This window comes from Apus apus, chromosome 2, assembly GCF_020740795.1.
Source record: "Apus apus isolate bApuApu2 chromosome 2, bApuApu2.pri.cur, whole genome shotgun sequence".
NCBI classification, from domain to species: domain Eukaryota; kingdom Metazoa; phylum Chordata; class Aves; order Apodiformes; family Apodidae; genus Apus; species Apus apus.
In genome coordinates, this window is record NC_067283.1 from 11,516,794 (window position 1) to 11,540,950 (window position 24,157).

Genomic DNA, 24,157 nt, shown 5'->3' on the forward strand with positions numbered 1-24,157 from the left:
AAAAGAAAAGTTTCATCATATGGCATTCAGCTGTATAAAATCTGACACCTTCGAACCAGCCTCTCTGAAAATAAGACATTTAAAAGGTCAGGTTAACTAAGACACAAGGATACTGTGGTCTTTTCTCATTGAGTTCACAGTTCTATTTATGGAAACTCTCATCTGAGCTGGGAGTTGCCAACTTTAACTTCCCCGTCTTTAGCCTGGCCATGGCTTTGGCCAGCCATTTTCCACTACGACCCTTTCTCATGTCCCCATCCTCCTCAGAATAAGCCTCTTTGATTGTGTGCATTTTTTCAAAATAAAGGTGAAATGTTTTGACTCAGACACACTTTTTAGCAGGAAGCAGGTTTGGTTCTGTATTTCACACCTCCTCTCTCATCTTACCTAATAGGTTTTTACAGAGCCAATTATGGTACATAATGATATTGTAGTCAGGAAGCATGAAAAGAAAGATAGATTTTGTTTCACACGACATTCTGGTTTGAAAATAATTTGTATTGATTATGCATCACTGAATAGAAAAACTCAAGGGGTTATTTGTATCTATAATTCATATTGTCTTATTCCACCTGTTTTTTCTTTCACAGCCATAGAACCATGGATTTGTGAACATGAACGTGTGAACTTAACATCTTACCTTAGTCACCCTGATTAAAATAATGGTTAACTAAAAACATGGCAAAATAAATTAAACAATACGTTTGTCTTAAATTCTGTCTGTGAAATTTTCTAGTCCAGGTTTTGGCCAACAGGGAGTTTGCATTGATGAAGTAAAAAAAAAAAAATGCAGAGATGCAAGTATAAAACTTCTAGACATCAGGCACAAAGTATATGTGGACAATGTTGGGTGTTTGTGATGGTGATGCAGCTGTATTTATGGTGTGTTCTGGCCTAGTCACAGCAAAGGAAATCCATGCAAGTATCCTTATAGTCAACCATATTTCTAGAAGACTTGATCCCGGACCACCAGGAAATAGCTCAGTTCTTCACAGACCCCATGAGAGCTGCAGCAGGCCAAAAGCCCTCCTGACATGTAAATGAGAGGCAGTCTAAACTCAGTGAGTGCCTCAGAAAGTCTGTGAACCTGATGGACTCGTGTGATACCTGGCAGCCACTGGACAATACGAAATTATACTGTCAGGTATCTTTGAAATAGGAGGTCTTTGAAATGTGTTTTTTATGAGACCTCTGTGCAGCAGACATAAGATTACCTCTCTGATGGTGGCACATGTATTTCTATTGTGAAAATCAGACAAAGCAGGCAAATGACACCAAACTATGTAAGATAAATACTGTAAGCAGCAGGAATAGAACAATCACAAGCAATTTTAGAAATGAAAAGAACTGAAAGGAAAGGGGTAAGTTGGAGGATACACACAGGGAAAATGCAAAACTGCGGATCATTTTCAGTCCTATTATCTCTCACAAAGTTTTTGCTCTTGAGTTCCCAAAACACATTCTTTACATTTTGGGAAAAAGAAAAAAAAAGTTAACAAAGTATGGTTCTCCTTTGATGAAAGGTTGGAGAATAATAACATTGTAAGGGGAGGGAGTTAAAAAAAAAAAAAAAGGAGAAAGGAAAATATTATTATTTTTTTGACATTAAGGTCTGGTTTAGTGTGTAAGATTTCTAAAAAATTCCCACAGTTCTCAGTGTAATATCTCCTCAGGTAACTTTATTAATTGATTTTTTCAGTTTTGCAAACAGAAGGATATATTGGGATCCTGTATTTGTTTCAGTAATTGAATGGAAGAGAGGAAAGCAGTTACTGAAATACATTTATTTATACACTATTCCTCAGTTTTCTGTCTGCTCTTTAAAGTTTTTCTCCTTTTGGTCATTATGCACAGTAGAGTTAACCTAGAGAGTCTGTATCATCAAGAGCTTTTCAGAACTATAATGCATCACTAATAATGACACTGCCTATGTCTCTGGGTCATAAGGGCTCTGCAGAACTAGCCATCCGATACTCCACGCTACATTTGAAGAGATAATATTGTTCCTGTTGAAGGTTATTCTGCTGCCAAGCCAACTTCTAGGGACGATGGGGAAGAAGAGGTGGTAGGTGGCATCTTAATTTTGGCTGGCATCTTTACTGTTGATTTACAAGGGGCAATACATTATTGAAAAGCTATGCTATTGAAAGAAAGAATTCTCAGTCTCTGTAGTATAGCAAGCTTCTGATTCAACTCATAGCTCTGCCACAGGAAATTACTGTGTTTAGAAATGTTTAGTAAAGACCAGATTGCTACTAATGCATTTTAAACAATACAGGTAAGACTTAATTTTAATTTTTCTTCATTTTAATATCTAACCCCTATTTGACTTGCTTATGTAGAATAAGTTTTTTCTGTACATCTACATCACATTGACTGCAGAGGTTAGAAGGATTGATCTCCTATACTGGTTTGAGCCAGGATGAAGCCATTTTGTTTGTTTGTTTTGTTTCTTTTTTTTAAATTTTCCTTCAGTGAACCCTCCTTTAAGCAGCACAGTTGCTGAAAGTAGCAGCAAATTTTCCAGCTGTTGGACTGATAATTCCTAAATGTTTATAGTTACTGAGAGACCAAGGACACTTTGCTCTGCTTGTTGAATCTGCTGTTTTGGATACTAAAGAAGCAGAAGAGTCCTATCTACAACCCTTCAGTAGGGAGGAGTGGACTAGATAGATGGCAAAATTGACCAAAGAGAATATTCCATCCATATATGTGACACTCAGTATAAATTCCAGGATCACAGAAGTCAAGCCTTCTCTCTTTTTCTTTTTCCCTTCTCTTCCATCCATGGCTGGCACCCATGGAGGACTCTGTCTATCCCTCTCCTTTGACCTTCAGGCCCATGTGTTTCTGACCCTCACAACTCTCCCCTCATCTCCTGTCTGCTGTATCTGGCAGCTCCGGGACATTTCAGAATCGCTCACAGCTCAGGAGGTTCTGGGGGAGTTGCAGTGTAGTATCCTTTTGGAAGCAAGGTGGCATTTTCATACACTTTTTGAATGCACAACAGAGGACTGTGAACCCTCCTGCTGGGATTTTTAGGTTTGTATTCTGGACTTCAGAGTAATAAACTTGTAGCTAACCATGGAAATCACTCCTTTCTCTCTTACACGAAAACTCACAGTTATGTAATTTTAAACCTTCATAAAAGAAGTCTACTTAAGAGAATCCTGCCATGGTATCTCTGTTGCTGCTTAAGCCTCCACAACAGCTCACAGTTTGGCAATGTATTGGAGAGACCTGAACCTGTTTGTGGGCTAATGAACCTGCTCCATAATTACCTCATTTTATGACTTCATTGGGACCGCCACCATCAGCTCCTTCTGCAGGCACTGGGGAGAGGGCCACAGCTTCAGAATGGTGCTGCACCAAGTCTGTGCACACGGCATATTGCACAGTGAGATCCACAGAAATAATATGCTCCTGCTAGAGGTACACCCAGATACACAAGTATCTGTGTCTGGTGACAGTCTGCCTTGATGCTGTTGCATAGTGTGAATGGAACAATTCAAGATCAGGGACGGGCAGAGGTCTGTGACATCATGAAAGGCAGGCAGGCAGTGAACAGGGAATGATTATTCACTGTTACATGCAATCCAAGCACTACAGACAGCAGGCTTGAAGCCATAAAAGGGTGCAATTTTTGACAATGCACTAGATCACTGAACTCCCTGTTCCTGGCTGCTGAGATGAGAAGCATCAGTGGGTTCTGTAGAGGACTAGACAAGTTTGTTGATGTCTCAGAAATGTAGTGATTCTGGTGAAAAATCTAGCTGAGTAAATGTCATGCTGGATCCTAGAAATACTGAGGGCAAGCTTACCATTTTAGTGTCATTTTTCTCAACGTATCACTAACAGCAAATGTTGAAGACAGTACACAGAACTAAACTTCCAATTTCTAATCCTCGGTGACATTTCTTATGCTCTTAGCTAGCTTTGACTTCTGGGAATGAATAGAATGGTCATTTTCTCACATTTTCAAGATAAGGTCCTTATCAGAGACAGACAATCAGCCAAAATACCATTTCAAAGGTGCCTTGCGCCTTCAATATGTATTTTCTAGTGTCAGTTCATGGATCATAAACCAACATAATAGTTTCTATGTGCTGATAATAACCAGTTGAAAATGCATGTGTAGTTAACCTGGCATGGCTCCCTTCGTAATGAAGGGCTAAAGGAACTGTGAAACAGGATTTGAACCTGTTTCAGCTCGTGGGACTCTGCCTATTGATTCAGTTTGGGAAGGGGGACTTTCACAGGATGCTCAGAGCAGAAAACTACAGGAATAAGCAAACCACTTCTCTACTTTGCAAGCATTCTCCTAGGCTATTGTTAAATTGTTAACATAGAATAAGGTTCTTCTGTTTGTTCAGAGCCAAATTACTACACAGGTACAGATGAGCTATAGAAAATAGTGGGATTTATATCACTACACTAGAAGCAAACACTGAAATATGGCAGATTTAATTTTTTTTCATTTTATTTTTTAAAGATTCTAATAGTAACACATAAAAATGTGTTCTATGTGTCAAGAAAAAAATTGCTATTTTTATCACTGGAGTATATGCTTGACCCAAGGGAGGACTAGTAGGATGTCCATGAAAACAGGGAAGCTTAATATTTCTCTTTCAGAAAACACAGCTTGCCCTGTCCGTGTGGGCTATTTTAAAGCCAGCACAGGCAAGAAGCAGTCTTGGCATTACAGCAGCAATGAGAAAATGGTGTTACAGTGTTTGGATTGTACAAACTTCCTACATTACCTAAAAATAACTAAGTGGCACATTTGGGAGACATTACGCAGGAGGTGCCTGTACAAGCTCATCATGTGCATAAGATGTTTCCTGTGTGCACTTCTCATATCTCTTCCTGAAAATGTAGCCTCCCTGGGACCAATTCTGAAGGATTTTCAGGATCTGGGGTTTTTTTTGCCTTTGCTAAGATATTTAGAAACCTGCTGGTCCCTGTGCAGCAGAACAGCGTGATGTCCATGTTATACTCAGCAGCAGCAAACAGACAGCTGTGCTCCTTCACTTCTTCAACAGCTATTCCCCTTGGTGAAGCACCATGATCAAACCAAGCCAGTTAGCAACAATAGGGCAAAAAAACCCCATTCCTTCAACCCACCAGCTCTAACAGGGCAACACATCAGTGTGTGTCTGGCTGGAAAAGAAGTTCATCTGGTAGGTCATACTAAAACTCAGAGCTATTCATTTGGTTCAGAGAGCTTCTCTCTTTTTTTTTTTTAAATTTATTTTTTAATTATTCAAGTTGACTTACAATAAGCCAATAAACAGCACTTGATGATACACAATAATTTCTTCTAGGTGATAAATGGGAGGTCTTACTGAGGATTACTTCCTCCTAACTACACACTCTCAGACTTTTTGTTGAAGACTTCATAGGTCCTTCAAACCCAGCAGCTCTTTTCTCCAGCTCTGCAGTCATGGGTTCAGAGACTGTCAGTGATTATCAGGTTTAATGGCCCAAGAGAATCCAGTGGCTAATTTTTGGGTGACATCTAGTTTATTTAAACCTAGCTAATCAACTCTTCTCAATTTTATTTGGTTTCTTCCTTTTATATCCTTTCATTTTTGTTCTCCAGGTCATATCACAGATGTAAAACACAAAACAGTTTTTCAAGTAGAGGGGTAGAGGGCTTGTTCCTGCAGCCTTTATTTTTGCAAATGTCCTGAGATTAACTCTTCCTTCACTGGAGATCGGAGAACAGGTTTGCACTCAGCATCACGGAATTTTGCATTTTACATGAGAACTGGGCTTATGGCCTGCCAATATTTGCAAATCTACCTCCTTTTCACAATTGTCCCTACATTGAAAAGCTTTTTTCTTTAAACTTCATTATTTATCTGCTTATAAAGAAAAAAGACCACTTACTTAAATTGTCTTCATCCTCCATGGTGGTTGCTCCAGGACTCAGATACTTGAAGGGTGCTATGAAGGTTGACAGTATGCTTACTTTTTCTACAAGAAAAGAGAAAAAAAAGAGACATGTAAAATCAGTATTTTGTCAGTGCATTCTGATTTGCTCCACCTGTTTTCTCAGGTGAAAACACCTCATCAAGTCTATTTCTCTTCTGTTTTTTCTTGACTCTACAGCTCCATCAACATTCACAGAACTGCAACACGTAGTACAGCTGGCACATGCAAATACCAAGTGTATGTCCCTCCTGGTTTCTGTCCCCGTTTTGTGCTCCTTGGCCATGATTCCCAGGTCTGGTGCTGGAGCACTACAGAGTGGGTAATGAGGGAGACTTGAGCTGGTCCATCTAGGAATGAGGGAGCTGGGTGGGAGCTGGAGGCCGTCTGCCCTGGGAGAAGGAGCAGAAGAACTGCTCTAATGGATGAGACCACCAGCTCTCCTCCTCTTGCTGCCTCTTCCTGACAGAGGCTGAACCAGAAGCCTCAGAGGAAGCTCAAGTGTTGATGGCACAAGAGACTACAACTGCTTCAAATTATTTTAGAAATTGTTGATTTGATTTTGGAAAACCTTTATAGTGTGCACAGTGAGCTATTACCCAAACTGTTTAAAATTATTCTTATTCACATTTATATTAAGTATAGCTCCTGCTGCCTGCAGTTTCTCTTCATCCTGCAGACAGTAGATGGCAAAGAAATTTACTTCCAGTGCCATGATCAGCATTAGATGGCAGGACAGATTCAGCAAAATGAGAACTTACACTGATTTATACAAGCTCAAAATTTGTCTCCGGATTTATCTATAGTGAAAAGTTGCTGTTAACACAAAGACTAGAAACAGGGATATACTGAAAATATCTGTTTCATTTAGTTTATTAACTAGTTCATTTAGTTTGTTGTTTGGTTTGTTTAGACTGAATTCCTGCTGACAATCTGTGGGTACTTTGTTGGGGACCTACTTAAGGTTGCAAAATAAATGGAAATATACCTTAAAAGGTGATTCATAGCTTTGAAAAACTTGCTATCCTAGAGTACTTATCTGCTTTGGAAGCCCAAATTAGGTGGAAATGGTGTGAATACTGCACACTGTGAACAATACTGGGCTTTCATCTTGCAGCAGAAGCATCAAAACCAAACCAAGAATGCATTTTTCCAGTGACATGGGAATAATTATTTCCATGGAAATTTTATTACTGAGAAAGTATTCCTCTAAATTTTCTTAGACTACCTGGCTGCTCTTCTACCACTGGTCTGGAAAGTATTCCAGCTGAAGAACTCTTCAACTTTTTCAGCAGCACATCTGTTAGCTTTTCCATTTGGTTCTTTCTAAATTTGCAAATAACCCTTGCTCTTCCTAAAGACTGTTATCAGAGTCCCTCAAAAATGACTGCAGATGTTTGCCCTTGCCTAGGTGACATTACAGCTCAATTCTGTTATGAAAAAGCACAGTAAAAGCTGACTACTCTTTGTTAAGGAAATACAATAAGCGGAATACAAGATTACCTGAAGAAAACCTTTTTCCATCCAGAAACCTTTCAGCCCAGACTAATATATAATTAGAGCACAAATTAGACTCCTTGAACTGCAGTTTCATTAAAGGATTGTAGTGATGTCATGAACCAACAGAATTAAGCTATTTATGACTGCTTTAGCCAAGAGATTTTCCTAAGTGAGTACTTTGACACTTTTTGCTAAAGTGTTGCTCACAGAGAAATGTGGCATCTCTGTGCAACACTATCTCAGTGCGTGTGAGACTGTTGAGTTGTGATCCGGATAAACGCTATTATTCGCTCCCGACTATGTCAACAGGTTTCTCTGATTAAAGTGAAAAGTGTGTAGGCTTTTGGGACCTAATCCAAAGGCTACATGTGGTAAGGGGAAACGCTTCAGATGATAGATAGGATCAGGGCACTCCTTGTCTTCAGGACCAGCAACGGCTGTTGTGTCTGGATACAGAGAGGCAGTGAGCTGAAGCGTGCTCTGCCTGTGCCCAACTGTCAGATCTTTGGAACTAACCCTCAGGACACTGGGTGTCATTCACAAACTTAAAGATTCTTTGCTGAGAAAATATTCTCACTCCTCATAGAGAACTAATCCATTAACCAAGCTGTGAGGATGTGTGCTTTCTTGCTGAGGTTGCAATAAAACCATGTAGTTTTGCACTATACTATTATAAGGTAAATGAATATTCTGTGACTTATCTTTTACCCCAACCAATTTTCTGCAATCAATAGGTGAGATTTACAATGTGGATTTAAAATCTATTAAATTATTTTACCTCTTGCCATCAGGGACCCTTTAACCATCTTAAGCCTCTGTTGTTACTGTTTCCTACCTGACCCCAAAGACCTTGCTGGTGCCTTTTCTTCATGTGGCCTGTAAAATTTACTGGACTTAAAACTTCTAGAACAGCAATGGATGGATTCATGTCAGCCAAACTCAGGCAGGCCCTAATAACAGGATATCCTTCAATCAATACAGGCAATAAATATTATAATTTAATATTTCAATGCATTGTTTGGGAAATTGAAGATTTAGTGTATGTCTGGCAGGAGGAGGAGGGCAGGTCTTTTGGGTGAGTGATAAGAACAGAAGAGCAGTAGTATGCGCATAACACAGATGAATTATTGAGCCTACGAAGGAGGGGAAGATAGATGACAGGATAATTAAATGTAGGTGTTTACAGGGAATTAATCTGGCTAGGTATAAAATTATTGGTATAACTGCACACTTCCGTCTTTTGCACATTATTGTCTGTTAGCATATATACACCATAGGACACTGACTCAGCTTTATTGTCAATGGTGAAATTCACTGTTAGTTTTGTTTACTATTTTAGGACAAGATTAGGAATGCTGTGTGTTCACGCTTTACAGTCCCTGAGTATTTTAATGTCCATCACAATTAGTCTTATATCCAGCAGTTTGATGAAATCTGATGAATAAGAATAAAGGCTGTGGCTGGATAGGAAAAAGCCATACAGAGAAATACCTTCACAGCCAACTTCTTCCTCCCACTCTCTTTTCCTTCTATGATTTTTTTTTTTTTCTTCCAAACAGAAGCAATGACGGGTAGCCCAAAATTAGAGTGGCTATTTTTATTTTATAATAGTAAATGTTCTCTGTATTTGTCTGAGGAAATTATTTTTCAAGGCTGGGAGAGAATGTCTAAGAGAAGAAAACAAGACATTTCAAAAACTCATTTCTCCAGAAAGGCAGAATATATAACCCTACATTTATGAGAACCAATACAAGGAGCTATTACTGCTTGCATTACAATCGTACCAAAAGCCTCTGATGACATGAAGGAGCAATTTCATAAGGGCCTACATGGACACAAAAGAAGCTGTATTTACAATGGAAATTGAGAGACAAAGAGCAGGTATAGCGGGATTTATTTCTACCCACCCTGGAACACTAACCAAGATGATAGCAGCATATTTTGTAGTTTATCCACTATAAAAACATCCTCCCAAGTGATGCCAAGTGGAACTCAGCTCCGATACCTTAAGCGCAAAAACCACCACATCTCCTGATGAGAAGCTCTTTTTGCAGGAAGAAACCTCACTCTTTTCTGTTTTGGGGTGGAAAAGGATTTCAGTTCGTGCTGCATAAGTATATATTTTCCAACAACAGCAAATAGTTAAAAAATAACAATGATCACTGTTCTTGCAGTAGCTATATAAATAATTAAAAAAAAATAATAAAAAACATTGACCAAGTTATGTTTTGCATGAAAAACAAAAAATAACTTAGTCCAAATGATTCAGCAAAGCCTGACATATAAGGCAGCCAAGTTGCCACTCAAATCTGCTCTTTTTGTGAAGTTGCTCTTGGTCTGTGGATGCAGGCAGAAGATTGGTCACAAGTCTTGTAAATAACCTTTTATTGTGAAGATAAGAATACACATATAGAGCTATAAACAGCATTTGTGGCCTTCGTATCTATGAGTATTTAAAGGACAGCAGACAATGCAGCTTGATCATCAGATGTACAGAAGTTCTTTCAATCACTTGAATAAAAGCAATGGGAACGGCAGGAGTTCAACACTTTTAAAAATCAGGGCTTATACACGTTGGACAAATTGTTTAGCTTTAAGAAGAGCAGACTGAGTGGGGTCACAACAACAGTCTTGAAATACATAAAAAGCTGCTGCATAGAAGAAAGGAGTAAACTATTCCATGTGCATTAACACAACTAGAAGTAATGGACTTCAATTGCACCAAGGAAAATTCACTTTAGACATTAAAAAACGCTTCCTATCAGCAAGGGTAGTGCAGCACTGGAATAGGTTGTCTAGTGGGGAGAATGAGGAGCCCTTGGTTCTACAGGGCTGTAAGAAGATGGTTGCCATCTGCAAGGTGTTGCACCTGTCCTTGGGCCCATCCCTCAGAGTCTCTCCTATCCCTGTGGACTCCAGTAGGAAAACTTGTCCTGACTATGAGATCACAAAGCAGGCTCAGGCTCAAACTTGGAAAAACAAAGAGTATTTACTAATATTAGCTAATCTCTGAGCAGAAGCTTGTGGCATGCTCTCTTGCTTGGCAGCTAATGAGCACTATTAATAATTGTTTTTTTTTAAATGCAACTTCTGAACACAAGAAGGATTAGACAGATGGCTACCAGTGGTTTGCCAGATCAGGGTTAGCAATGTTTTGCTGAATTTGTTTCATTCTCCTATTCTAATTGATTACTATAAGCTACTTTACTTCTCAGAGGTTTCTTTAATAATATTATTTAAAAAATACAATATGGACATTATAAACCAGTCTGAAGCAATTAGTTTGTTTTGCATAGAGTATTAAATTACCCAGAAAGGGTCATTTCTGGTGTAATAATGTAAACTCAGCTGCAAAGCCTCTTGAAAAAATGTTTTAAAAATTTCTCTAATGCAGTATTTGCAGCTACTCAAATAGTTACATATTTACAATTGTGTTAGCATTGATTTATTTTGAAACTGGGTTTTACAGGGAGGGAAGAAATCTTGCTCATCAGCAGATGATTCTCTATGTTCCTTCTCATAGGAAGCCTCAAGTTCAGGCTTGGGATGACAGTGATTGACAGTCTGAAGGGGTTCTTTACACACACACAAAAATATGGCAAATTTGTGGGGAATACAGCACTGTCTTTAAACCACAGCACTGACTGAAAAGGGCTTACAGCCTTCTGAATTATGGTTTATACAGTGACCATGCTGCATCACTGAGTTTAAGCAGCCAGTTTCCAGATAAGGATTTACTTGCTTGGTGTCAGAATCAGCCTTTACAGCTGACTTTGAGAACCAGCCACTGAATCACATGTGATGGAGTGTGCTGGGCTGCATTGGCATTGCCCAAGTGCTTTTTGCTTCCCAGGAAAGAGGGAAGATTCTGCTGGATGCTTTTTTATACCCACTCTGGCAGAGCTGTACTAGGGCAAATGACCACCCAGGTACCAGTGGGGCTGGGAGGACCTTCTCTGTCCATCCCTTCTAGCCATGCTTAAGTTGGAAGTGTGTCTGCCCTGAACATCTCCAGAAGGCTCATGTTTCTGTACCTACATTGCAGCAGCTTTGGCACAGTTGTGTGCCTGCTGCAGGAGCTGCAGCTTGGTGCCTTGCATTGCACAGGATAAAGTCAGGCCTGCAGATACTTGCAAGGGACTATTAACACATGTCCATTTCTCCTTGTTTTGCACTTGTTCTGAGCAGCCCAAGGGAGTGAAAAAAGAGCCTGTGTACAGGAGGATATGGAAAAGTTAAGATATGTGGAATTGTTCCTGTCTGCAGATATGCTGTTTGGCACCCTGAGAGTGTGACCTCTGAGGTGGTCAGTTACTAAAGATCTGGTTTTTGTAATGGGCATTTGCACTGATATAACTCTCTGGCCCACATGGGAACAGTAAGGAAAGCTTTTCTGGGAGGCAGCAGAGGAATATACTCAGAAAACCTTCTCTTTGAATAAGATTTTTGCCTGGAACGTTTTTCTTAAAAGCAGAGAGACAAGGGAATATTCAGATTAAGAAATTCAGATTTTTAAAAGAAAAAGAAAAAAGTATTCTGCATTATTGTTTTTGTTCTCTGTTTCAGCAGGGATCTGAAATGAAGATGTAAAATATAATTTTTTCTTTTCTGAAAACCAAAGGGAAGACAAAATCAGGGAACTTTTGGATAGATGGCACTTCAGGCAAAAGCTTTCAGCTGCACAAGGCAGGTTGTGTCAGAGATGTGCAGAAGTCAGGCAGAAGGCAGAAGTCAGAGATGTGAACCCAAGGCTGTGAAGTCTTCCTCTGAAAGAAGGCAACAAGCTGTTCAGTAGGATGCAGTGCCCAGGCACAAAAGCACCTGCCCCTGTACCTTGCCTGGAAGTTGGTCATGGCCTGCCAGGTGCAGGGGTCTGCTGTAAATACATCTACTTGTTGTCTTTATCATTTATTTATCTAGTTCCTGGGGCAGAGAATATCTTTCTGCTCTATTGTTGTTCAATGCTTAACAAAATGGGATGCTTGTCCAAGATGAGAGCTCTGAAATGCCATTATATTAAATAGCAATAACAGTTTATGGCATTATGGTACTGCAGAGAACATTGAATGTGAAGCAACAGTTAGCTCAGGAGGTTGGCCACTCGTCTAATCCTTTTACCTCTGTGCATCCTGTTCTGGCTGTTTACTGACCCAGAACTGCTACCCTTGGAGAGCTTTTGGGGAAGCTATGTGAAATGTTTTGCCAGTGATTATCCAACCCCTAAGAGACAGTGGCAGGTTCATGTCCTGTGCTCTGGTCACTCTGCGGCCCTGCATCCCACCAGGGTCTCTGCACACAGCCATGCTCATTTACTCTGAGGTCAGAGTAACTTCTAGTTTACCACTTAGGAAGAAGAAAGAATCAGCGATAAAGCCATGTGTGTGATTTATTCAGATCAGTCCTATATGATCTGACATATCCGATGGGATATGTTTAATTGATTATATCATGGGATTGAGCCAATGTATGCAGCATTAGGGACATTATTTCTTTCCACAGTGGCACATCCTGCAGCTCTCCTCCTTCTTGAGAAAGGAATCTGTGAGTTTCAGTGCAGTTTCATCGTATGAATGTAAAGAAGCATTTGAGTAGACAAATCTCAGGGGCTGTACTTCATTGCTCCATAACAACCCACTCCAAGCTCCTTTACCATGAAGGAGCATTTACAGAATGAAAGACATTGTGTTTTGAAATATTAGTTTCTTATTACTTCTAGCAAAGAACAAAGTAAGTAAAAACACAAGGTGGTTGATGGATTTTTTATAAGAAAAGTGATGTTGTGTTGTTCTCTATTAGATTCTGCAGAAATCAATCTGAAATCTAGTTCAGCCTAGTCAAATTAGATCTACAACTATTTAATTTTGTTGCAAGAGTGTTTTTCTCTCCTGATGCCTCGCTTGAGGACACATAGAGATAAAAACCCTTGAGTTATTATCAGTTTATGTGCATCTCTGTCTGCCTGTGGAGTGTACTGTATTAGATATTTTCTAAGTGATCTGGCTGTGGCTTGGAGATGGCAGTTTAAAGATCATGTCTTTGCAAGCTTCTTATGCTATTAATTTTGGAAATATTTTTATTTTGCGTTCTATAAACTGTGTCAGGCTTTTTTTCTCCCTCTTTTTTCCCTCCTTTTTTTGGGAGGGGATATCATGTCTTTAAAAAACAAGAGAAGCACAAAGGAGAACGACTATGTAAAAACTGTCAGTGCTCAGCTCTGTGTGCTGAGATCTTGTAGTGGAGACCATAAACATGGCCAGTGGATTTATTAAGCATATAAATCTGCATGACTAACACTATCTATGACTATTTGACTGCGTGCCAGCTGCATATCAAACAGTGTTATCAAAGAACATCTGTCTACACATTTAAAGCAAACTGAAGGGCTTCTTCAGTCACACAGGAAACTATTTTGGCCAGTATCAAAGTGAACAGGCTAATTTCTCCTTAGGCTGTGCCTACATCTAAGTCTGCACTACTTAAGAAGACTTAGCTAGACTGGGGCAGAAAACGATATGATACTGTTTAGTTTGGCTTAAGAAAAGTTTGCTTATCACTAATGTAAATGTGTTAATTGAATGATGGCCACGTGAAACATGGGTGGTCAGAATACCAAAGTTAACAAAGGTATTTAAAAGGGCTTTTGGAACCCTTGGGGCTGAGGTCTGAGTAGGTGAAGCAGCTGCCTAGGCAGGCATTACTACAGACTCTGTATCAGGTCCATGCATGCAGAAGGACACAGAGGATGCAAAACTTTGTGTTGTGTGTACTTCTGTAGATGTTCCTGCTCCAGCAAGAGGTTTGGACTAGATGATCTTCAGAGGTCCCTTCCAAGCCTCACCACTCTGGCTCTGTGATGTGGTGTCACACTATCTGATTTTGAAAGGTTATCCTCAGAAGGTGCCTCTTCCTTTTACTGGGGACCTGGACTAAAAGACTAACTTACAGATTTCCACAGTTGGGAGAGATTATTCCTACCCTACCTTGGATATCTATATTGTCAGGATGCCTTGACCTGTGTTTTGGTGGGTGTTATCAGTGGCTGTCACTGGATCCAATAATGCCAAAGGAGACGTCCTGCTTCCCTGAGCAATGCAGCTCCAGGAGAAGGCTCTGCTGTTAACAGATTTTCTTGAAACTGTTTCGTTCCTGGATCTTCATATAGATTCAGGTAACAAACTGGCTTATATATTACTGAATGAGGGCTCAGGACTCCTTTACGCTCACAGAGCTCATGCTGAGGGCACTCAAAGAACTGCAAACATTAGGTGTTATTTTACATGGAGAAACTATTAGAAGGTGTTTGTATAGCTGTAGTGTAGATGAACAGCTAAGTATTTATTTTACACTTTATAAGTGATAGTTTCTCTGTATAATGTGTGGATCACCTAACATGGGCATAATGATGTGCTTCACCTCAATATGAACTGCTCTTTTAGTTCTAAGATACCATTCTCCAACCCACAGTAATGCCTACAAATGCACATACAGATATAGCTGTTCATCTCCTCTCCATGACTAATGAAAGGACCAATGTGAGACAGCCCCAGCTGAGGGCAGAGACTGCCAGTGTGCCTGTCAGCACTCCCCTTTGGAATGTAACTCCCTCCTTCCAAAACTGAGTACCTGCTTAAACATTAGGAAATGAATGGCTTACATCAGAAAGGCCTAATGAGTAATTAGTTATGAAAGGCTTTGTTTAATCTGCTCTCTGTTCATCTCCTGTAAACCAGTCAATGTATGACTCTCTCTCTCTAGTACTTCCATAATACTGCATATTTGACCTGAATCCTGCCCTGATATATCCTTTATAACATGAGGCAGTCTTGTATTAACCAATCTGTCTGTGGGCAGAAAGTTAAAGGCACTACCTTTATACCTTAGGAATGCTTTTACTGAGGTATTTGTGCTTATTGAGAGCAAAAAATCAGCTCCAGATATAAGAGGGCTGAAATTTACAGAGTTTTCTCAAACAAGATGCTACTGAAATCAGGTCTGCTAACAGAGTCAGTTATTTAGGTATTTAGGCATTTAAATTCCCACTTAACCCTGCAGGAGCTGAGACAGCTAAAGGAGTGCGGGGCTGTCCTGGGACTGTCCTAGGTGTTGCTGCTATTACAGTGCCATTTACTACAAAGCAACTGCTCCAATTTCACCTGTTAAGGTATGAGCCTTTAATAGTTATTAAGCTTTCAATCACAGCTTGCACAGGGTCTCAAAGCTTCAGGTTAATAATTGCTACTTTGTTAGTGTTTTCTTTTTCGCCTTTTCAGCCTTTATTCAATCAGAGCACAAATGGCTTCAAACCTATCCCTCAATTAAGAGTGGTGACAAAGGAAAAGTTGGGTAAACCTTTACAAAGAAGGCCAAGTTTTCAGGGTAATGCAAAGGAAACTTGACACCTGACTCCCATCAACAATAGTAATGAGGGCTATGCATCTAACTCTTCCTGCATTGTGCTGACATTGTACCCTTGAATGTTAGTACAGTCCAATAATTCTCCAAAGATGAGGCATCTTATTTTCTCTGCCATTGCTGCTTTGCTGGCATTTTTATGGCATTCCCAGAAGTACTACCTGTCAGAGTTAGTACTTCCAAGGATGGCATTGCTTTGGGGTGATTGAGGATTGATGTAATTAAAGAGAAGGCAGTCTACTGCTTGCCTGTGGGTATTTTATATCAAGCTTTTTGCTGCACAGCTACGATTGATGACTTAAATGATGACAAAGTTGGGCTGCTCTGTATGTGCAACAGTGATTCAAACTGGGAGTTCAGCGATGTGAGTCCTGTATCTTAGGCTAAGAGCCTAGGAAGACTGCAACTTCTCATGAGCAAATTAATAACATCACTGAAAACTCCCAGAGACTAGTCATAGATAGGGACAAGAGAGATTATTATTTGGGAATTATTTGGAAAAAAGCTGGAAAAAAATATATAATATTATATCATTGAACAAATCCACCAGTTGCAGTTGTTATTGTCTTAAGGGGGATTATCTATTTAAATCTATACATGTTTTTGTAGCTATCCGAACCTAGAGCAGTCACTGTAGGCTTTCTCTATAGTCAGTGACGACTATATATAGTCAATATATCCTTTAGCATTAGAGTACCTTAATTTAATCCTAAGGTAAGTATGTCTTAGTCCTATTTTGTGACTTGAACATGTTAAAAGCTATGTGAAATGTCAGGCATATTATTATCACAGTGTTTACCCCTTAAAAAAAACCTGACAAAGTGGTAAAATCCGATAGAAAAGCTGTGCTTTAACACCTCGGAGTTTGATAAGGGTGGTCTGGGAATATAAAACAGCTCTTTGTGCAGAAAGAAGAGGAATCTTTTTCTTCTCTTCCCTGCTATAATGTTAATAAACTCCAATTACATTTATAACTTTGCATTAAATGAAATATGTTATTTTACACAAGCACTTAAAAAGTCTACTAAATATCCAATAACAGTTTTCTTTATTCCCTTGTTAGCAGCTGCCATGGCAGCAGGACCCACACAAGAATGAAAGTGATTTAGTGCATTGATTTGCAGTTGGCACAGCCCTCTGTTCTCAAACAGAACTGATTAGCTTAGCAGGAAACTGCCATTTACTTTTTATCGTTTTTCCTTTCTGCTCATCTCCCTTTGGTGGCTGCCAAGAGGAACAGCAGAACTGTAACCTCCTGAGCTTGCTTTCTTCAGCTCCAAATTCTGCAGTTCTGGGGACTGATTTGTCTGGACCAATTGCAGCACCAATATACATGCTAGGGTTACTGCTTGGGTATGCTGGGAACAGGTCCCAGTGAGACCTTTCAGGCTGTTTCTGCATGAAACTAACCCTGACTATGACAACTCTATATGTATTAAAAAATCCCATCTCAACTGGGAGTTTAGAGTTGGATTTTTTTTTCACCATTTACTGGAAAAGCTAATAGGACACTAAGCCATAATAATATCTAGCTGGGAAGATTTCTCCTGAGTATGTCACTTCTGCTTCATAGACTGACTCCAAAGCTTGCCTTATAATATACAACATTTAGAAAACTGTGTATATTCTTTTGCACCTCTGATCTTCTGTGCATTGAAGCTGCTAGGGAAACTCTTGATTCACCAGTTAAAAGAAAAGATTTTCAGCAGCATCAAATGACTAGCAGCTGCAGTAAAAAATAGTGGGAGTAATTGAATTAGCAATTATTTTCCCTTGAAGACCAATTCATGACAGAATTTCAGTTTGCTTTGGGTAAGTCTCCAGAATTTCATGGGTCATATCCTCAGCTGGAGTGAGTCTGTGTGGTTTTATTGAAGTCTGTGAACATACACGGAGTCATACCAGCTGAGGTCAGTGGAATAACAGTTTCAAACCAGGTAAGGATGTGATCCCATAAACTTATCATGACTATGCAGTCTTGTTAGCCCTTCACATTTCTCATGCAAACAAACTGGTCTAATATTCCACAAAGTCAAAGATTCTTGGGGGTGTTAGATACTTCCAAGTCTGTTTTTACTGAGAAATAAGAAGAAAAAATAGGAATGGGTGGGAGGCTGAAAACTATTCTTCAGAGTTATTTCTGGATACAAAGATGAAAAGATAAAGAGAGGAGAGAGAATTTCCTTCCTACTTTGTAGCTGCAATTCACTCTTAATAACATTAATCCTTTTGGACTCTTTACATTTAGCAGAGATGAAGAGGCTAATCTCTGCCTCTTCTACACTGGAGGCTCCATTAGTTCTACTAAATAGCCAGTGCAGCACCAGAGAAAGAAGTACATATGCATTTACCTCCCTTCTCCTTTGATCTCACAAAGATTATAAACCAGCTCTCACACTCTCTTCTTTCATTTTAAAATGCAAAAGCAATCTGAAACTTTCTTCCCTCTGGCACAGGAAAGCCTGGTGTGGAGAGTGCCCCTTTACTAGGAAATGTATAGCTCTCACTCTTCAAATGTATCTAACACCATTAGTCATGTGAATTCAAGTATCTTTTATTCCCTATTACGACCATCTTCCCTCTTTCACAACAACAAAGAAAATCCTCTTTTCTGGCGAAGCAGGAGTTATTTGATCGACACTGATTCAAAAGCTCACAGTATCTGCCATAGCTGATGAGCTCCTAACAAACTAGGGATGTGCTGATAGGGCAACATGACTACAGACCTCTCCTAAACCACCATAATATACAGTCTTTACAGGACTTAAACTACTGCAGATATGGGTATATTCACTGTCAACAAAACCTTACACTTTCGGTGCTATATACCATTTGTTCTGTCACTGGTGGCAAACTCTGTTGACCATGAGTTGAACTTCAGTACAAGATGACTCATGCCTTGAACTCCATTGATTACAAAGGAAAACTTGTGTGATTTGCTCAAGTTTAGAGATAAATATTTGATCAAATAAAACCAATGTCACATGTCTGGTGATCCACAGGCCTTTCACAATGGCTTCTGTGAAATGTCCTTCTTGCCTCACATCTAGGTTTTCTTTCTGCAGAAACTCAAGAGCAAGGTGGCAGAAGAAGGGAAAATAATGGCAGCAGAGGGTAGGCACACCATGATGTCAGAAGCAGTACCCATACCTGTAGTCAGATGATACAGAAATATCAATAAAGGCACAAGGTTATGACTTCCAAATGGAATCTGTAGTCCTGCATCAGAACCTAAGAGAATTACTTAGGTTTGGAGAGCATCAGATACCTCAAAAAGGGGCACACAGGTGACAGGCTTCTTACTGAGTGATTCTTCGATCGAAGTATCCAGTAATAAACATTGAAGATTAAACTTATCCTAAATCCCTTTTTGGGGCTCAGGGAGCTTACTTAGCATCACTGGCAGGGGGTCCTTCTGTTTGTGACGTGTTCCTGAGGACTGATGTCCAGGCCCTGTTTTTCGAACTAGGAAGGAGTGGGAACAGTGAACATGCTTCTAAGAAATGGGGTTAGTTGAGAGATTGACAGTGAAGGGAGACCCGTTTACCCAGTGTGACACCACATTTACCCAGAGCAGGGCTGTGGCAAAGCTGGAGCCTGAAAACCCTGGGGCTGGGACTGACAGGGGCTGGAGGCTGGCGCTCCTGGGTATGGAACCGAAGGTCCCAGGGGAGGCTGAAATGGGTCCTGTGCTGTGGACAGAATGGGGAAGCCCATCAGTGCCTGTAGGAACCTGACAATCAGCAGACAGGCTACCTGCACATAGTATGGATATTTTAATGGCCTTCTCAATATATTTTAAATATATTTTAAACCAAATATTTTAAAGTAAATTATAATCGCAGAAAGCTTTGAGTTGGAAGGGACCTTAAAGATAATCTAGTTCCAACCCCCCTGCTGTGGGCGGGGACATGTCCCACTAGACCAGGTTGCTCCAAGCCCCATTCATCCTGGGTTTAAACACTTCCAGGGAGGGTGTATCCATAACTTCTCTGGCCAACCTTTTCAAGTGTCTCACCACCTTCACAGAAAAGAATTTGTTCCTAATGTCTAACCTAAATCTACCCTCTTTCAGTTTGAAAATGTTCATCCTCCTCCTATTGCTACATACCCTTGCTAAAATTAGACCACTGAGTTTTCAATGTAGGAAAAATAATAATGAACATTTAACAGTAATCCTGCTCTTCCCAACTGCCAATTATGGCAAGCACTAATCCACCCAAAATAGCAGTCCTTGCAGTAATCACACACTTAACGACTGTGCTCGCTGAGGCCTTGCTTGACTTCCAAGCCTGTTGATTAAAATATGCCAGGTTCTGTTATGCAGCAAAGACAGTGTGAACTGCCACCATGATCACCTTGCAGCAGACCCTGCAGCACAGGAACATGCCCACCTCCCCCAGCAGGGCTAGGTCACTGTCTCCAGCACAGCCCCTTTGCTGATGGGTGACAGCAAACACCACTGAAGGAGCTGGCACATGTCCTTGGGCAGCAAGGACCAGGACAGGGAAGAGATGGTGCTGCCATGGGGCTTGTCTGATCAACGTTCTGATGGGACCAGCCTGCAGCTGGTGCCCCACAGGGTAGGTTGTTTCTTTGCTACACTACCATACATAAAAGCTAGGTCAGAATAGCAAAACCATAGTTATAACCCCAGTACTAGAAAGATTAGAAACTTAGACTGCACTCTGATTAGTTCAGTTTTGTAGTATTCTTGTTCAAATTCTGAATCCAGGGCAGTGCAAAATAGTTGGAGTTACGGGGGTCACATCTGCAGTGTCGTGGCTAAAGACCAAGACATGGGAACCACATTTATTAACTTTCTCAAGGCGTTTGATTGTCCAGGATCATTCAGAGCATCAAGGAGCATTTGTGCTAAGAAAATTGAAGCACTTTGGCCTTGGCTGAGCTTCAGCAGATGAATTTGCTCGATATTTGTTAACAAAAGAGAGCAAGAGAGAGAAAGTAAGAAATAAAGGGGTCAATTTGTCTCCAGAAGTAGCCGCACAGTAAATCTCCAGTGAACAGAGTTTTATGGGAAAAAGTATGTTTTCACTATTCTGCTTCCAGACTTTATAGATTGTTTCCAGGATAAATGCAATTGTCTAATGCGGATGATTTAAATGCAAACAATCCCACCATTTGCTTCCTCGGCCCTGAGTGACAAAACTTCAGAGCTGCAACGTGACCTCTGCCACTTCCATAAATGACTTACCAGCAAAAGATGAACTTGCTCAATTCAAAAATAAATGTAGAAAAACAAAGCCATATCTTCCCTCTCAAAGGGACAAGAAGAACATAAAGTCATGCTCCATATGGCCCTCATACTGTAAGGTGGCTCAGTATGTAGATAAAGGTCTGTGTCATTAATACGTATAGAGCTTGGGACCTGTCTAGCTTGTGTCTACTGCTGAGAGAGTGATTTGTACCTAGTTTGCTCAGTGGTTTTAAGATTTTTCTTCTATTTGTATCAGACTTTGATTTTTCCAGAGATACTTGTCAGTAGAATTTGCTCAAATGCACTTTGTAAACACATTTCAGCCTATGCAAACTATTTGTTTTGACTGTTCACTACTCATGCTGTGCAACCAGCCACCTAAGGCAAACTGCAGTTTTCCAGTGCTTTTGCAGATGACTGATCCCTGAAGTCCCCTGAATTGTTTTGCAAATCTCTACTGTAATCTGTCTCCAGTCACCCAATAAGGTTACCAAAAGCTATTTCTCAGTCACATAACAAGGGTTACTATTTGTTGGCTCTTAACAAATACGCTTAGTGTCCTGACAGAAACAAAACCAATGATGGAGTGATTTGCACCCACACCTCCTGAGTTGGAAAAGGAACATTTTCATGATTCTTTTTAACCTAAACACATTTAAAATGTAAAACTAATTTCCAAACCGCTTTATAAAACTAATAATAAATGCAAATGCTAGCTTCAAGAATTCTTCAGAGAAAAGTGCAATAAAGCTTCTATTTAAATATGATTAATATTAGATCTTTGCTTGGCAGATCTCTAATCAGGCTGCTGATTAATAGATCTGGAGGTCTGGATTACACAACTACATTCCTAGTTTGAATCCATTGGGTAAGTTATGCCAAAACTCCATGGTTTTTTACCATGTGAAAAGAGATATGATTTCTGGTCCTAATGAATGGCAGAGGAACTCCTTTCCTACTGAATAAAAACAAAGAGCCTCTCAAGAATAAGCCATAACAAATCCTTTGGCTGCTCCAGAGTATTTTGCCTGGTCAGCTTAATGATTAGCACAGTGGTGGCTAAGCTTAGATGAGTTGAACACCACTGTGATTGATTTCTAATGACTGCCAGCTCCAAGTTGTTTAAAGGAGACTGTGGGATTAGTGCAGAAGTAAGAATGAGCTGCAGAAGAAATCTGACTGCTAATGGCACATCTGCAGGCAAAAGTGCAACAGTGTTGAAAGCACACCAAACTAAGGCTCCTGAATGTGTGGCATTTGCCACAACTCCATCAGTGAAGTCCCATGCTCCTCTTGGGGCCATATTTAATTCTAACAACTTAGAAACACATCTTGTGAAGCAGAAGAGTTTGCCTTTTTTTAATGTCCAAACTGGGTTTCCAACTTCTCATAAATGACAACCTCTGACTCAGAGTGCACATAACCCAAAATACCTTGTTATGACTCCCTGTGGTAACATCATTATATGTGGCATAATTAAAAGAAAATAAAGATATCTGACCTAAAATAGGCAGCATGCATTCCTAAGCATAGAGGAAGGTCATTTTGAACTGTTATTTTGAGGAGTTTGCTGACAGAAGCTTTTCTGTAACATTCAATTTCAATGCTACTATCTATAGCTCTTTGTGTAGATTTGTCCTTTCAATGTGCACTGTAGTCAATGAAAAGATCCCGTAAGCTGGTTTCAAGGTGTGACTCAGAAAAAGCTGGCAAAAGGATGCTCTGAAATTTTCAAAGCCATGCTGCATATCTTCAGTACTAATGGATATACATGCCATCTTCTACAGTTTGGAAAATCTCTTCCATAAGCTGCCTTCCATCTACAAACAAGAGTGAAGGTCATCCAGATAGGTTTTAGCACATGACAAGGACTATCAACTCTTGCAGATGCCTTTGAAGGTCTACTATGGATTCTGTCTATGAGAGAGTGTTCATGTATATCACCTTTGTATGCAGCCACATATATATTTAAAGGAACTTTTGTGATTTTTCAGACACAGGCACTGAGTTTGTAACTCATAGCTTCCAAATACCTAAACAGATACGGAGTCACTAACACCTCAGAGTTTTTGGCATACAGTTAAGATACTCAAATTTGAAACAGGGTTCCCAAGTCCAAGAGAAAATCTTTGTGTTTATTTTATAGAGTAAGGCTTGGCAGACTCATGGTTTTTTTAAAGCCATTGTGAGAAAACTTGTAGAAGAGAAACCAGGGCCATACAGAGATCTGGAGAGAGGTAGGTCTGGATGAATGGTGGCTTTATAACGAGCAGCACAGAATATGTGTTTAGAAAGAAAGACATCCCATTTTGATTTAGGATGCTCAACTATTTCTGATATTACCTGTAAGCCCATCAGGAGAATAGGATTTTGTGGCTCACAAGGATGATTTTCTTTTTAAGGTCTGCTTTAAAGTATTATTGAAAAGCAAAAAATACCACAGCTTTTCCCAAAACAATTTAGAACCAGAAAAAGCAAGGCTTCCTTCCATTCTTTCCTGCTTCTTACCTGCTGTCTTGTTCTGACAGGCTGTTCAGCAGGATGATGGGGATTTACTGTTTGCTCCTTGGCACACACAAAAGGGCATTAAAATTAAAAGTCTTCATGTAAATAATTACATCAATGCTGCAATCAACCAGAAAACAAACAAAAAAACCCCACAAAAAACCAATGAAGTCAAAGCTGTACTAATCTTGCCAATGTTCTGCATAATTAAAACAATTTCACCTTGAAATCTGGCATTAATTGCAATATGGAGCACCTCCAGACCTTAGTACTTTATTTTGTTTTTATGGACATAGTTAGAGCAGAGGTTTGAACATGGTGTATTTTCTAGTATTTTTGTTTATGATCCATTTAGCAATTATTTCATGCAATCTGTTTGCTGCATATTAGTTGTTACTTCTTTCTGTTGCCACACCTGTATGACTTGGGAAATGTCACAATGCATCTCACTTGGCAGCAAAATTGTTCACAAAGTCATTGACATCAAAATACAGGCAAAACCCAAGTAAATCCTAAATCTGTCCTTGCATTTAATGCATAAAACATTGAAAAGATCTGCTGCTTTAGACAATGATGGGATAAAATTTT

At 39.8% G+C, this 24,157-nt stretch overlaps 1 protein-coding gene across 3 annotated transcripts in view; it reads right to left on the reverse strand.

The window, feature by feature from the left end:
- Positions 1-24,157, reverse strand: part of ADARB2 (adenosine deaminase RNA specific B2 (inactive)) — a 311,305-nt gene that overhangs the window by 106,388 nt on the left and 180,760 nt on the right. For all 3 annotated transcript variants that reach the window (XM_051611939.1, XM_051611941.1, XM_051611940.1), the window contains exon 2: positions 5,893-5,979. In XM_051611939.1, coding sequence (XP_051467899.1) covers positions 5,893-5,979 — 87 coding nt within the window. The remainder of the gene's footprint in view (positions 1-5,892; positions 5,980-24,157) is intronic.